We start from the raw sequence: 16,418 nt of genomic DNA, 5'->3' as shown, positions 1-16,418 counted from the left end.
TCTATGAATCTGGATGTAATTTTTATTATTTCTGGTTATACTGTCATGATGAAAGATGAATAGATCAGAAGTTTTCTCGGAAAAAACTAGCAAGACTGATTTCTCAGTTTACACGCGCATGAAAAATATTTATTCCTTTTGTACTAACCGGCCTCTCGCAATGCCAGTCGTGCAATTTCCTTCCTTTTGGCTTCTTTGATTAGTATAAATTTGTAAAACACAGGAATATAAAAATACAAAAAATAGTGGCATGCCATCTTCGATGCTACTACTCATCCGTTTAAAAATTATTGTCATGGTTTTAGTTCACATGATATTTATGGGCGTAGAATTCTTCGCATGAGGTTCGAGTTGATGAAAATTTTCAAATACACCAAAATTCCCTTAGAAATCTGTTAAACCAAAAAGGCCCACAAATGGGGGTTGGTATTATTGCCCCTTTTCTGAAAAGAAGGGATAATTCCTGAAACACTAGAAAAAGGCACGAAATGGCCTCCCGAAAAGCCGCGAGCTGAGCTGAAGCGTAGATGAGCTCGGACGGAGCTCCCTCGGGTGCGATTCTCACTTCACTAAAAACGGAGTATAAAAAAGAACTCGAAGAGGAGAGAGAGAGAGAGAGAGAGAGAGAGAGAGAGAGAGAGAAGAAGCGTCTCGGTTTTAACTCCCGACAGGCAGCAGCACACACGACGCACGAACCAGCGACAGCAAAGCCCAGAGGCCTGCCTCAGCGGCAGCAAGCTCACAACTCTCATCCCTCTCTCTCTCTCTAGCTCCCTCTCTCTCTCTCTAGTGGTAGGACTAGACGGGGTCCTTGGTCTCCGTGTTGCTGCTGCTTCTGGTCTAGCTTGTCGGGACGGAGGCGCCGCCGCCGCTCGCTGGGGCACGGCAGCTTTCTGGAAGAGCCCGGCCGGCGAGCCAGCCGGTGACCGGGACCCATACCGCGAAAAGGAGCGAAAAAGAAGAACTCGGCGCCGCGTGCGCTCCTCTGTGACTCATGCGCGGGAGCCGCCGAAGCTAGCTAGCTTCCGCGTGTGAGAAGGCGGCCATGGCGCAGTCGCCGGCGAGCTCCGCCGTCGCCGCGCCGGCTCCTTGCGAAGGTACTTGCTGCTTCTTTCTTGCTTTTCGCGCATTTCTCCGGCCCCTCCCCGCGCTTCGACGAGGCGGAGATGGTACAGCTAGAAAAGGAAGGAGGGGTCTCTCCTTTTCTTGGTCGCTGACGCGGTGGTGGGCGCAGGGGAGCGGAAGGCGCCGGCGATCAACGGGGAGCTGTGGCACGCCTGCGCCGGCCCGCTGGTGTCGCTGCCGCCGGTGGGCAGCCTCGTCGTCTACTTCCCCCAAGGCCACAGCGAGCAGGTGAGTGAGTGAGACCTATCTACTGGCGAGTGCCATTTCCGCAGTGTTCGTTCTATGCTCCCACTGGTTCTGTTCTTGAAGAATGATTATCTCCCCTCCTTTTTTGCGCCTCTAGCCAACTAAATCGATTCCCTGCTCTATACTTCTTTTAGAGTAAGCATTTGTTTTTTATTTATGTTTTTTTTGATGATTTAATCTACCATGGGAGAATCCTTTGAAGTTCAAGAGGGTTCCTAACATGGTCTTCTTAGGGGGAAAAAAGATGCTATCAAACATGTTGCATTTTCAGTAGTTGTGATTGGGGGACTATACTTGCTTGCTACTAATTGCTATCTCAAGCCAGTGGTATTCTTGGGTTATTGGAGGAGTGGTTGGGAGCTTTGGGCCTACTTGCTTCCTTTCCTTCTGTTGGCTTTTGGTGCCTTGTAGAGCATAGGAGTACTGTTTTCTTGTTATCAAGTTTGGTACATGCAACATGCATCCATGTATAGCTTTGCATTGCTTGCATTTATGGTCCTGATTTCTGTTGCACCTTCCACTGATTCTGCACTGGAAAAACAGCCTGCTTTCAGAAAGATTTTCAGCTGATATGCTACGGTGTTCTTGATAGATTCTGTAAAAGATCAATCCCTAATTCTGCAACTGTGCTCCCCTTTTAAAAAGTTCAGCAAGAAAAATAAGTTTTTTTTAATGTATGTGGGACATTCGGCTGTGTTGCCCATGATGATATGTGGGGGGAACACTTTAGCAGTGTACCTATGCATGCAGAGTTCATCTAAAAGGAGTTCACTCATGAGGCTGCACTTTCTGCACTTCAAAATTACTTTTCTCCTAATTTTTTAGGGAAGCCGCAGAAAGTTGGCGTATAAAAAGGGAAGCATGTTTGAATGCTTGTACTTCCTTAATCATTCCATGAGATAATTCATGTTTTACAACGGAAAGTTTTAGCAATGTATGATTGGTAGGATAACAGTGCATACGTGTACAGAAAACAGCTGGATTTGTTTTTGGAAAACCCTTGTCCAAAATACCTGGTACTTGGTTTAGCCGCCTGAATTTCTTACTTTTTGTATGGATGAAAACGCTGTGTTGCATCTTTATTCAATAATAATAGTCACTTCTCTTTATCTTTTTTTCTTTTGCGAGTGAACTTCTCTTTATCTTCAAATCAAAATAGAAAAAGGAACTTACTTGGACTTGGTATGTGTCTGGTTCAGGTTGCAGCTTCTATGCAAAAGGATGTCGAAGCACACGTGCCGAGCTACCCCAACCTTCCATCGAAGTTGATATGTCTTCTGCACAGCGTCACTTTGCAAGTAATCTAACAGACCACTGCCCCTACTGTTCGACAAACACGGCATGCCCGCTATTGCAAGCTCTGAAAGATGTTGTCTCTTGATTTTTTTTTCAGGCAGACCCGGATACTGATGAGGTGTATGCACAGATGACTCTTCAGCCAGTGAATACAGTAAGCATCTGAATTCTGCAGGTTTTCCCCAAGAATTTCTCTGCATGTTTCCAATCCCTTAATCCTTGTGTTGCTCCTGATCATGTGTTTTTATCAGTATGCAAAAGAGGCGTTGCAGCTGTCAGAGCTTGCGCTGAGACAAGCGAGGCCACAGATGGAGTTCTTCTGCAAGACGCTCACCGCTAGCGATACGAGCACGCACGGAGGCTTCTCCGTGCCTCGCCGTGCCGCGGAGAAGATATTCCCTTCCCTGGTAAGCAGGCATCAGATTTCCAGGTCTTTTCCACGACAAAGCTCGTGTACCAGTATCATGGTGCCATCTTAATTTCGTTACTCTGTTCTGTAGGATTTCTCGTTGCAGCCTCCGTGCCAAGAGTTGCAGGCCAGGGATATACATGACAATGTGTGGACATTCCGTCATATATTTCGGGGTACAGAAAATGTAGTACAATTGAGGAGAGCTTCCTTCTGCTGCAATAACTGAGTACGATTCGAGTTTAACTAATATAATTGCGCTTGGTAATAACCAGGTCAGCCCAAAAGACATTTACTTACTACTGGTTGGAGCCTCTTTGTGAGTGGCAAGAAGCTATTTGCTGGTGATTCTGTCATATTTGTTAGGTAAATGCCCATGCTTCCGTCCATCTTCTTTAAGCATATATCGGTTCATCCTAGAGTTCCAATTTTAGCAGCAGATTATTTGAAATAGAGAACAGAACTGGAAATGTAAATGCCACATTTTCGTTTTATTTGCTACATTCCAGAGATGAAAAGCAGCAACTTCTACTGGGAATCAGGCGCGCTAACCGACAGCCCACGAACATATCGTCTTCGGTACTTTCAAGCGACAGTATGCACATAGGTGTCCTTGCCGCAGCTGCACATGCTTCTGCCAACACCAGCCCATTTACCATATTTTATAACCCTAGGTGAGCTTCTAAATCTGCGGTTTAGTTTCAATAACCATGCTAATTACCTAAAAGTTTCTACGTAGATTCAGTAGCTATCATGACTATGTTATGAACTGTGGACTTTCAGGGCCAGTCCTACTGAATTTGTTATCCCGTTTGCCAAATACCAGAAGGCAATGTACAGTAATCAGATCTCTTTAGGGATGCGCTTCCGCATGATGTGCGAGACGGAGGAACTAGGAACAAGACGGTATGTCAAGTTACCCATACAAACTCTTACCTCTGAAGCTCCAAATAGTGCTGACATATCTAATACTTTTCAGGTACATGGGTACGATAACTGGAATAAGTGATCTAGATCCAGTGAGATGGAAAAATTCCCAGTGGCGCAGCTTACAGGTTGGATTTACAAACGCCATCCTAATTGCAGCTCTTGCACTGTGTTATTCTTTCTGATTCACTGATTTGATTTTCTCTGATAGGTTGGGTGGGACGAGTCGGCTGCAGGAGAAAGAAGGAACAGAGTTTCAATATGGGAGATTGAACCGCTTGCTGCTCCTTTTTTCATATGTCCCCAGCCATTCTTCGGTGTGAAGCGCCCTAGGCAATTAGGTACGTCTGGTATAAGTATGACAAAGACTGTGAATTCTTGCAGTAAAAAAATGGTGAATTTCTTCAAATCACTATGTTAACTGCATGTATGGGGGTAAAGATCTTAATTGCAAAGATACATAAAGACTACTTGGTGGAGTGGTGATTGACTGCTTTTGGTACTTTTTATCTTCTTTTCTGGAAGAGAATATACTATGTTTCTTAGTCTTCCAGCACATAAAGTGCATCAAAAGAAGCATGTGAATATAGATTTTACCGTAGTTTATGTGCCATACAGATAACCTGTCTGCATATCTTAACATACCAACAGATAATCAAGTATGTTGTCTTGCAAACAGTAGATTGAACTGAAATGTGTCAGTAAATGGATGCCACTGTTCTTAAAATTGGAGAATGCTAACCATATTACCATATCATGTCTGATAATTTGCATGCTTCATGCTCTTCTAAATTTGAATTAACAGATGATGAGTCATTAGAGATGGAAAGTCTTTTGAAGAGAGCAATGCCTTGGCTTGGTGAGGAGGTATGCATAAAGGACCCTCAAACCCAGAGCGTTACAATGCCTGGCCTGAGTTTGGTTCAGTGGATGAACATGAACCGGCAGCAGAGCTCCTCATTAGCTAGCACAGCCATGCAGTCCGAGTACTACCGATCAGCGAGTAACCCTGCGATGCAAAATATTGGCGCTGCCGATCTTGCAAGGCAGTTATATATGCAGAACCATCTACTACAACAGAATAGCATGCAGTTTAATCCTCCCAAACTCCATCAGCAAATGAAACCTATTAATGATTTGTCAAATGCAGCACTTCCGTTGAATCAGCTAGGTGCCATCAGAAATCACCAAGATCAGAAGCAAGATCAGCAGAGGCAACAGCAGTCCAGTATCCAAGCAATTCCCCTAAGCCAGGCCCAGCCTCAAACTAATAATGTCCAGGCACAAGTAATTCTCCAGAATCAGATGCAGCAACAACAGCAACAAAAACAACCGCCACCATCACCAACTCAAAACCAGCATGGGTCCAGTGGCCAGCACCTGCTTCAGTCTCATCAACTGCAGGACCAAAATTTGCAAATGCAGCAGCAACAACTTTTACTTCACCAACAGTTACAGCAGCAGCAGCAGCAGCAGCTAAATAAGTTGCCTGGGCAGCTAGCTAATCTGGCAAGTCAGCAAACACAATTGTCCGAGCAGGAACTCCACTTGCAGCTGTTACAGAAACTACAGCAGCAGTCACTGATGTCACAATCCGCAGTTACACTCTCAAGATTACCAATAATCCAAGAGCAGCAAAATTTTCTTGTAGACATGCAACAGCAGTTGTCGAATTCACATTCGCTTGCCCAGCAACAAGTGATGCCCCAACAGGACTGCAGAACTTCTTCATTGCAGACAACACAACTGCCACCGCCCATTCAGCAAGAGCAGCAACAGCAGAAGCCTTCACAGAAACAGGTTGCACCTACATATGTGTCAGAAGCTGCCTTTGCACAGATCTCTTCTACCAGTGTGATCCCCAAAACTGGTAACACCATGATAGTTCCGGGTGCTGCACAATCTGCTGTTACAGAAGAAATACCTTCTTGTTCGACATCCCCTTCCACAGCTAATGGCAACCATCTTGCGCAGCCAACCATTGGCAGGAATGATCATTGCAAAGTCAGCACAGAGAAGGTGCCACACTCTATTGCTCAGATGTCAATTCTGACCCCCATTGAAGCTGTATCAGTCACTCCAGTAACGACCAAGGAATTGCCAAAGTTAAACAATGGTGTTAAGTCAAGTGCGATCACCTCGAAATTACCAAATGTTGTGTCCGGCCTTCAAAATTTTATGAACAATGCACTGCCAACAGACAACCTGGAAACAGCTTCGTCAGCAACTTCATTATGGCCTTCACAAACAGATGGACTTCTGCATCAAGGTTTCGCCACTTCTAACTTCAACCAGCACCAGATGTTCAAAGATGAACTTCCTGATGTAGAAATTCAAGGTGTGGATCCAAGTAACAGTGCCCTCTTTGGGATGAACAATGATGGCCCATTAGGGTTTCCTATGGAAACAGAAGGCTTGTTGGAAAATGCACTTGATTCTGTGAAGTATCAGAATCATTTCTCAACTGATGATGAGAACAACTACCAGATGCAAAAGGATGCCCGTCAAGAGATATCAACCTCCATGGTTTCACAGTCATTTGGTCAATCAGATATGGCTTTTAATTCCATCGATTCTGCAATTAATGATGGTGCCTTAATGAACAGAAGTTCTTGGCCTCCTGCTGCTCCACCACAGAGGATGCGTACATTCACCAAGGTTTTCCTTTTTCTGTTATGTGCTTATCCTATTGAAAGTACGATTTTTAAGGCAGTATATGTCGTGTGGTGCCTATATTACCAAATAGTAGCAAAATGAAGCCCCTCCACTGAGATATTTTAAGAACATGACCATCTCAAAACTAAGTTATGATCCAGCAGCTAGTTATAAAATAATGTCATTGCAATTGCCTGTAAAAAAGTTTTAAAAAAGGAATGCACACAACAACAATTGTAGTTTAGCAAAGTTACAGTTTTTTACCAATATAATTTTTACATTCTGTATGTAATAATGTTTGAAATGGTGGTTGATGGTTCAGATAAGAACTGATTGCATGAGATATATGTTGTAAGACAACACTTCTATGTGTAGTGGATGAGATGGTCACACATAGGCACATAGAGCTTTAAAAGCTTGTTAAAGGGTTAGTTGGAAATCAGGGCCCTCGTATGGCCATGCTCATTATGGAGCCATATTCTCTTGAGAGTATGCTTTCTTTGTTGTATGCTTCCCCTTTTGTATCTTAGCTTAAACTGTGTCTTGTAGGTGTACAAGCGTGGAGCTGTAGGCCGGTCCATTGACATCGGTAGGTTCTCTGGATATGGAGAACTGAATCAAGCTTTGGCCCGCATGTTTGGTATAGAGGGGCAACTTGAAGACCGACAGAGAATCGGTTGGAAGCTAGTCTACACAGATCATGAGGATGACGTCCTACTTCTCGGCGATGACCCATGGGAGTAAGTCCATCTGCCTTTCTGCCTGTGTTTAACTGAATTTCTAAACTTCCCGGTCTGAACCAAATAAAGTTTGTCAAAAGGACACATGTAGAAATGTTTAGAAATGTGAAACAGGATCAATCCAGGACGCTGACATAACTGAAACATAAATAGGGGAGGAAAAAACTGGAATAGACTGTGTTTGGTGCCACTATCCTCTTTTCATACATCTAAGTTTGTGTTGATGCATATAGGATGTGCACATGAATGTTCACCGTGAGAGATTCTATCCATCGCTGCCCTAATTTTTTTCATGTGGATGATGCAGGGAGTTTGTGAATTGCGTGAAGTGCATTAGGATCCTGTCCCCTCAAGAAGTGCAGAAGATGAGTCTGGATGGTGATTTAGGGAGCAATGTTCTGCCCAACCAGGCTTGCAGCAGCTCAGATGGAGGGAATACTTGGAAGCCTCGTTACGAGCAGAACTCCGGGAACCCTTCCATTGGCCCCTATGACCAATTCGAATGACATGACTTAGAGGCGCATTCACATAGTTATCATGTTAACATCTTGGTTAGTTGTATTCACTATTTGTCTTCACCATTATGGATTCATGTGTACTACAGCAATCATCAAAGCTGCAAAAGAAATGCAGTGAAGAATGTAGTGTAGATGCGTCAGCTTATAGCTGTGAGGAAAAATGCTCCTCAGATTAGGTTTTATTTTGGATATATATGTAGTTTTATCAGTTGAAACGAGTCGTAGGGATGAGAACTGAAAACTTTCCCAGAGTTGTTAGAGACCTGAGACAGTTAGGCAGATCTGAAGATAGTATGTTCTTGGGAAGAACATTTGTACTGGACTATTGTTGGGTTGTGTGTAGCCCTTATTAAGGTCACCATCCCCAAATAGAAACTGCTAGGTTTACTAAAAAAATGAAACTGAGATAACAAGCCTCCATGTAGTTCTACTGTTTGGTCTTATCAAACACCCATATGAAATTTGGTTCTAAATCCGCCAAATGGACCTGTTGACCTTTCATGGCATACTGGAAATGTGATGAGTTTTGTTGATTATTGCCAGGACTACCTCTTACACATGTTTTTTGGAAGCACGACTTTCTCTACCCCTTATTTTGGCTGAATTTTATGACAGAACTTATTAACTGTTCATTGATCAAGAGGGATGAAGAGTGTGACTGATAGGTATATACCATAGGCAAAATTTTAACATGACAGCATATGGCAAAACAGGCAAAAGGGCTAGTACAACTTACGCAAAACAAATTCAAGTTTAATTTGTTTCACATGCAAATGTCTCAAGCAGCATTGACGGATCCAAAAAGCACAGAAAAGAACGTAGACTTGAACACCTCGAGTCTATGGTCGTCACAAGATATGAAAACTATTTATTTTTTTGCTAGGTTGATGGCAATCCGATGAATACCTTATTTACAATTCACATTAGAGCTGGTTGAACAAAGCACATACAATAAATTGGCGAATTAATCCTTCTGGAAGAATGATTGGCAAGCTTCAATCATGTGTCTCAGATTCAAGCTGTTCCAGTTCCTCCTTGAAATCTTGTGTCATTGTGAAATAGTCCTTCAGATGCACTTTCTTCCATTCCTACAGATACCACGTAGTATACAGGTCAGTGCTTGAATGGATACTACGGAAACATGCCCCGGAAATCCGAAGAGAGCAAGACATTGCCAAATAGCATATACCAGTGAGCAGCAAATAGTGGCATACTCAGAACTTCATTAAATCAAGCACGGTAAATTAGTGATGTTATTCTTCGTATCAGAATTCGTATCAGCTGAGCAAATGGAGACTGTTTAACAAATAGTAGCATTATACGTGTAATTTAATAACATATGTTGCAACAGCTTTGCTTTCTCATAGCATCATCAGATTGGTGCATGCGCTGAGTTAGATAGCGGCGGTGTTTGTCTGCCTTTCATTCATCATACAAAAAATGCTTAAGATTAGCATGAAGGGAAGTACTCACATCAAAATCCCATTCACCATAGAGGTCAGGATCATCCACATTCCCCCATATGTATGTATAGGCGATCATTGTGTCCGCTGAATCCTGCATAGCCAAAGTACTCAGTCCTGTTTCCGTGGAACAGTCTAGTGAAGAATTGTTCTCTAAGGTGCCATCCTTTCATGATAGAACAAAACCACTTGATAGCAGTAATATCTGCATGCCTTTAAAGACAAATACGAAAATCATGCTTTTCCCCCCTCCAAACAGAGGGCTCAATCATTAAAAAGGGTATCAGGATAACTGATTCCAACTGAACATTCTACTGAATTTTGCGGTTCGGCATGAATCCGGCTACCATCGACTGGAGCAGAGAACTAGGCCGGCGAATGGACTTACGGTCAGCGAGATACCAACAGTTTCCCTGACATACTGCTCATCCTCAAAGATGTCCAGCACATCGAGCTCCCTGTCAGTGATCCCCTTCCAAACCTGCAGCACAGACACAGGAACAGATTGTCACTCCTTCTGCACTTCAACCGTTCCATACTGACAGTACTCGCCATTTCTCACATCTTAACTCGCACCGGCCAACCTAAGAAAATTAACACCAAGCAAACGCGATGTGTGTGTGTGTGGGATTGCACGCACCTTCCCGGGGACTTTGCTGCCGTCGACGGGCAGGATCGCCGGGTAGACGCGGCCCCTGATGCTGAGCCTCTGGCTGCGACAAAAGCAACGTGAGAAGAGCGAAAGGGGGGCGCAGAGGGAGAGGGATAACACAGGACGAACGCCGGGAGGAGTGGAGCGGAGGGCGCACGTACTGGTTGGGGAGGAGCGCGGGGGAGGACGGCGGGACGCGGCCGAGGAGGACGCGCACGACCTCCTCCGCCATCAGGGTGCCGTAGACGAACACGCTGTGGGCGGCCGCGGCGGCGGGAGCCGGCGGTGGAGGCGACGCCATGCGGGGAGAGTAGAGTAGCCGCCGGTGACAGCTGCAAAGAGGGGACGGGGAAACACAGGCCGGACGCTACACGAAGATGCGTATCTGGTACTGTATCAGCATTCGTGTGACATTGTTTTTTTCAGGGGTAAAAATGTGTTTTATTTAAGGTTGCTGACCATGGGTGTACAACCTCCGGATCGTGGGGATCTGTTCGAGTAAAGGCCAGTTCCAATGTATTGGTGCTTACATGAGATGTTAAGCACATTGAAAATGTTAGCAACTAAGAGGATGCTTGGATACGTTTTAGTCTCATGACTAAAAGTAGTGGGACTAAAACTTGCTAGCCTCGCCCATGTTTGGATACAAATACTAAATAGATTAAAATCGAGTTAATGAGCATTTATTATCCTCCAAACCCTCAAATCTATAACTCGCATGTGTTAAAGGAGATGAGTTAAATGAGGAGAGAGAGGACTAATCCACATTTTAGTAGGGTTCCCCTGACTAAAAAATTTTAGTCTCAAGACTAGTTCTAGCCTCTCTTTAGTCAGGGGTGATTGGAACTTTAGCCTCTAAAAGAGACTAGTTTAAGTCAGACTAAAAATAGTCCCTTGTATCCAAGCATGCTCTAAAGCCCCCAATGCATAGGTGCTTAGGAGGTGTTTGTTTCCAGGAACTTTTTTGTGTAGGGACTAGAAAAAGTCCCTCTTAGAGACTTTTTTACCAAACGGGAGGAACTTTTTAGGGACTAAACTAGGCATTTGGGACTAAATGAAGAAGACTCTCAAGGAGAGTCTTTTTTGGGATTTTTTGGGAATTTTCCAACAATGCCTCTCCATGCATTCATTGGCCCGCCACCCCATGGTGTTGTTTGATTGTTATTTTTCTATATATTAAGGGCAACATGGTCATTTAATAACCTCTAGGAAGGGACTAGGGACTTTTTAGTCTCTGGAAACAAACAGGGAGGGACTTTTTAGGGACTAGAGACTTTTTAGTTGGGACTAGAAAAACTCCTAGGACTTATGAACCAAACATGACCTTAATTTGTTGGTGCTAAGCATCCTTCATTTAATGATCTTGCAACTAAAGTTATTCATATATTGGTGGGATCCTTCCAATTTAAGTGTTTTCCCTAGGTTCTCGCGCTTGGCATTGTTTCTTTCTGGGTCATCACACTCATCTCTCTCCTTTTAATTACCTTGCCACATCAGACTTTTTGTCTATATGACAGCCTTAGCACCTATACAAGGTGGAGCATTGGAAGCCGAACAAATAATAACAGTACAAATAATGACAGTACAAATAATAACAAAGAACTCTCTTTATTTTTTTATGAGAAACTTTCAATTTATTCATTTTCAATTATGACAGTACAAATAATAACAAAGGTAATAACAATTACAACAATGTCCGTGGACCATCTAGCGACGACTATAAGCACTGAAGCGAGCCGAAGACGCGCCACCGTCATTGCTCCTCCCTCACCGAAGCTGGGCAAACCTTGTTGTTCTTTGATTCAAAAGGATTTCTAAAACACAGATATATTGAAAAAACAAAGTGATCAAATGTTTCAACGGTGTGAGGCCGGTGAAAGAGGCATAGAACAAGAGGAGGCATCATACTCAACAACACTGAAGTGGCACCGGCATCATGAGCATTGAGTCTATCGAGGAGTAAGCACCAACTATTGCAAAAAGAAAAAGAGCAAATATCAAGCAAAGACATCATTGTGCCTTCACATCACAACGCATTATGCGTTTTCAATAATCTCCTTGAAAGAATTCAGAATTTATAGAGCCTACTCGATACCGATGGAGCCCTGGTGATAGTATATTGAACCACAACTAAGCTGCAGAGCTGCCTCGGGTAATAACTAAGGCCGAAATTAGTTGCATTAGTTGGCCAGTATGCAGAAGATAACATTGGACTGCCCTCATTGGCTGAAAAAGGCAAATATATCGTCTAGACTATATTCATGCCACTTATCTTGGGATGACAAGACATGTCCCTGGTTACTATGAACTAGTACTCTCTAAATGCATTCTGAAACTGAAGACACTTAATTTTTTTTATGGTTTCCAAAGGTAATATATTTTTATTTTTTTTATTTTTGCGGGGAGAGGCAATATATTTTTATTATGATTTCAATTTACAGTATGATTATAAAAGTTGCGAAAGTACACCTGAGATAAATGCCAGCTTGTTACTTGATTGATATGAACGCGCTGGATAATTTCAACCTATTTTATTTTATTTTTATTTAGGACAGTAAAATTGAGCCATTTTCCAGCCCTCCCATGTCTCATATGCGTTTCTGGCCATCTGTTTTCCTGATCTGGCCATCCAGGCCGTTAGATATTTTTTTGAGCAACTCCAGGCTGTTAGATTTTCTGTGCTGAACCGCATCTGCTAACTCGTGGGCGAAAAGCCCTGGAGGGGCGCTTTTTCCGAGGAAAATCTGAGCCCTCTGGTACAATGGGACTCTGTCCCTAGCCCATTTAGCTAGCTGGACTGGGAACTGCTCGGCCGATTGCTTTTTTACAGGAGCGTCGCTTGGTGGAGAGGCTGGCCAGGCGAGAGAGCTCCTATGTGCCACTCTTTGCGGCAGAATGCCGACCGGACTCTATAAAAAGAATGCCAGACGCGTGAAACAAGTGCAGCTAACCAGCTGATCTAGAGAGCTACCTAGTTTCTACCGCAGCACAACATATTAAGAACAAAACCGAGCGCACATCCGAACATTTCTAATATTTGTACGCGAACGTTATGTTTGACAAAAAAAAAGAAGGTCGTATGAAATATGTGAACATTTTTTAAAACTCCCAAATAAAATTTGAAATATGTGAACAAAATTTTGAAACGGGATCATTTTACGAAACTTTTCAAACACGAACATTTTTTGAAAAATGCGAACAAATTTTGAAATAGGAACATTTATTGAAACTCATGAACAAAAATTGGAAAAACAAACATTTTTCTTAATTTGCAAACAAATTTTGCAAAGTTGTGAAATTGTGAAAAAAACATAAAAAAAGAAACAGAAACTAAAAAAAGTAACAAAAAAGGAAAAAAGAGAAATAAAAAAAATAGAAAGCCAGGAACATTCTTTTTAAAGTCAGGAACAAAATTTGAAAATGAGAACATTTTTTGAACTTTGAACATTTTTTGAAAGCATGAACTTTTTTTCAAGTCAGGAATTTTTTTTGAAAATCAGAACATTTTGTGAAGTTTTGAACAATTTTTTGAAAGCATGAACAAAATTTGAAAAATGAGAACATTTTGTGAAGTTTTGAACAATTTTTTCTAAGCATGAACAAAATTTAAAAAATGAGAACATTTTGTGAAGATTTGAACAATTGTGAGCAACACAAATATTTTTTGAAAAAAAAAGAAAATAACTTTTAAAACAGAAAAATGAAAAATGAAAAAATGAAAAATAAAGAAAAAGAAATCAGAAAACAGAAAAATGAAACATAAAAACGAAAAAAAGATAAAAAAGGAAAAACAAACGTTTCAGGAACCCCTAGAAGGTCCCAAAACCGGAGAAAACCGTCTGGGGACCAGCTAGAACGTTCCCAAAACCGGAAACTCTCAAGCATTTAATGGGCCGGCCCACCCCGAGCGCTTGTTCGCTCCGGCAATTTGCCGCAGCGAGCGGCAAATAGGAAAAACCGCCGGGCGAGGCAGGCGCCGGCAAAAGGGGGATCCAAATCCTGGGGGCGAGCTGGGCGAGGCCCAGGTTGCTGCAGGTGGAGAGCAGAGGCAAGTCGAGCGAGGCGACGCGAGTGATACGCCCCCTGCTTCTAACGCGGGCGTTCCTTTCTGTTTTCTTCGGCGCAAGCGCCCGTTTTGGGGGAAATTCTTGGGTACCCGATCTCCGATGGACAGCAGCCGGTTAATCCTGTTCCAGAATTACTTATTTGTTGATCTGATCTTCCAGCATGTTCCAGGGTAAATTGATCTATGTAGATTTCTGTCTAGGCAGATGATGTTGGAATTTGACCAGTAAATACATTTTTTTAACATGTGTGTACCATCTGCATGCGTCAAACCAGCACACGTAGATGCTACTACGTAACAGCCGTGAGTCAATTGACAGTGAATCTTTACAGGTTCCCTTTACATCGATTTTATCATTGTACGCTCTTGCAGTCCATTTTCTGTTTTCGAATGTAGACTTGAAACCAACTGAATGGGTCCAGAAAGGATTTTATAGGCCTTAGAAATCAATTAGTTCACTATCAATATCTACATGTTGGTCTAACTTTCTTGCATATTCTTTGAATAAATCTAGAAATGTCATATTTTGCTGAATTTGCTGATCGGTTCATTCTTTATCTCGTGGATCTTTCTGGCATGTGCTAGCTATGGAATGAAAGATCACTGACTCTTTTTTTTATTGAACACCACCTAATATTAATTAACCAGCCACACCCGTACACTCATTCGATACAATATTCACCACACAGGGCGGTACGTCATTTACAAGAATACCATCTAATCTATTGTGAAAGCTATACTTAGCGATTAAATGTGCCACCATATTGGCCGAACGGCTAATCTTTGACAATTGAAAATTGTTGATCAACTTCGAGAGGCTCAACGCTTTCATCTTGTGCAGTCCTCCGATGCAAGAGACGCTACAACAAAAGCGCAATCAGTCTCTAAAATTACAGGATTATGAAGAAAAATACCTATGAGACCGGCAATGCAAGCCCTAAGCTCCGCTTCCTCCATGCTTTGACATGCATCAATGAAATCCCACGACGAAACAATAACTTCCCCTTCCTCGTCCATGACCACCACCCCCACACTGGCTTCTCTAATGGACTCCACGAAACTAGCATCGACATTAATCTTGAACCAACCTGCACGAGGCGGGGACCAGCCACTACTCTTGGTCATGTATGCCTATGTATTAAACTTTGCAAGTTGTGAGCAATTCTATGCACGAAAGTGTTATCTTGAAACATTTTTTTGGCTAGAAGCACAACCATATTCTCAAGACTTCATAAGTTGAATAGTTGATCATGTATGCATCATGCTCATATATAGTATGCTTTGTTGCAAATTATTGTCATTCTATCGTCAAAATAGATGGGCGCGGCACAGAGCGCCATCAGTGATCTAGTTTATTCATATAAGAGCTAAGCTACGACGTGATGCCATATTGTGCGACACCCGCTGTACATTCTATGTCGGCCCTACTTATGTCAAAACCGCGTGTGCACGGCTGCCAGAGGCAACTAGACGGCTGAAACCCATCTCACCTTGATTCTTCCTTCCAAACTAGAAATAGTGCACGCTAACATTTTAGAGAACTTACAACAGTTCAAACTGACAAAGTGCAAGTTGAAAGTTTAGCAAGTTTACAATTTCCAGGTAGCAGGATATAGGCCGCTGGAGCCCAATACATTGTTCAGTGCTGATATGGCAACAAAACCAACTGAAACATGGCATGCCCATATTGTAAACCGGGGCTGCACAAGATGAGCATTGCTATATTGACTAGCAATTCACCAAGAACAACATTATGACTCTAGGTCATAGACCTTAATACTTGAATAAAAACCACTTATATATTATAAGATAAGTAAATATGTCTAGGTGTAACAAGTAAATGGATATTTTAAAGTGGCTCTAGTTTGAGCATCATACTTGATTACTCCTCATCATCATCATCCTTCGCCTCATAATTGTCTTTCCAGAACATTTGTAGTGTGAACTCGCCAGAAGTCACTTCAAATTCCTCGCATACATTCTCGTTGCCAAGTGTAAGCATCGCCATGGAAGACAATGTGGGCTCGTAGTTGGAAGCCATTGCCATTCCTCCGTGGACATCCTCGGCGCCGACTGCAAGCGTGCCTGGGGAAGGTGGTGGCGGCTCGTTTAGGTCCAGCTTCATCATGTCAATGTGCGGCTCACCGCCTTGGGGGCGCATGTTCTCAGGTGATGAGATGAGTTCGTTCACAGAGGGTGGATTATGAGATGAGTTTGTTCACAGATGAGTTCGTTCACCGACTGTACGCTTGCTTCCGCGCTTCCATGGACTCAACTTCCATCCGCTCCCCCAACGCACGCACTTGGCTAGCCTCCGCCTT

The 16,418-nt window shown here is 42.9% G+C and overlaps 2 protein-coding genes across 3 annotated transcripts; one reads left to right on the top strand and one right to left on the bottom strand.

Moving 5' to 3' along the window:
* The first annotated feature begins 656 nt into the window (after positions 1–656).
* LOC123136246 (auxin response factor 5) lies at positions 657–8,398 on the top strand. Of its 2 annotated transcripts, XM_044555580.1 has the most exons (14): positions 657–1,097; positions 1,235–1,353; positions 2,571–2,669; positions 2,765–2,821; positions 2,919–3,074; positions 3,168–3,252; positions 3,352–3,442; positions 3,586–3,750; positions 3,860–3,982; positions 4,056–4,131; positions 4,215–4,344; positions 4,809–6,661; positions 7,208–7,398; positions 7,706–8,398. In XM_044555580.1, exons 1-14 carry the CDS (start codon positions 1,046–1,048, stop codon positions 7,902–7,904), a joined length of 3,396 nt encoding a protein of 1,131 aa, XP_044411515.1. In that variant the 5' UTR covers positions 657–1,045; the 3' UTR covers positions 7,905–8,398. The 2 variants fall into 2 exon arrangements, with proteins under 2 accessions (XP_044411515.1, XP_044411516.1); XM_044555581.1 differs by lacking the exon at positions 657–1,097 and having other exon boundaries at positions 1,315–1,353; positions 2,765–2,842.
* A 250-nt stretch (positions 8,399–8,648) lies between these two features.
* Positions 8,649–10,428, bottom strand: LOC123136247 (AIG2-like protein D). Its single transcript, XM_044555582.1, has 5 exons — positions 10,193–10,428; positions 10,020–10,092; positions 9,768–9,860; positions 9,390–9,473; positions 8,649–9,004 (listed from the first exon to the last, which is right to left on the bottom strand). The coding sequence occupies exons 1-5, from the start codon at positions 10,330–10,332 to the stop codon at positions 8,912–8,914; spliced, it is 483 nt and encodes a 160-aa protein (XP_044411517.1). The 5' UTR covers positions 10,333–10,428; the 3' UTR covers positions 8,649–8,911.
* Positions 10,429–16,418: the final 5,990 nt, after the last annotated feature.

Source organism: Triticum aestivum, chromosome 6B (assembly GCF_018294505.1).
Source record: "Triticum aestivum cultivar Chinese Spring chromosome 6B, IWGSC CS RefSeq v2.1, whole genome shotgun sequence".
NCBI classification, from domain to species: Eukaryota; Viridiplantae; Streptophyta; class Magnoliopsida; order Poales; family Poaceae; genus Triticum; species Triticum aestivum.
Note: the sequence above shows the minus strand (reverse complement) of the source record. Positions and strands in the feature narration are given on the sequence as shown.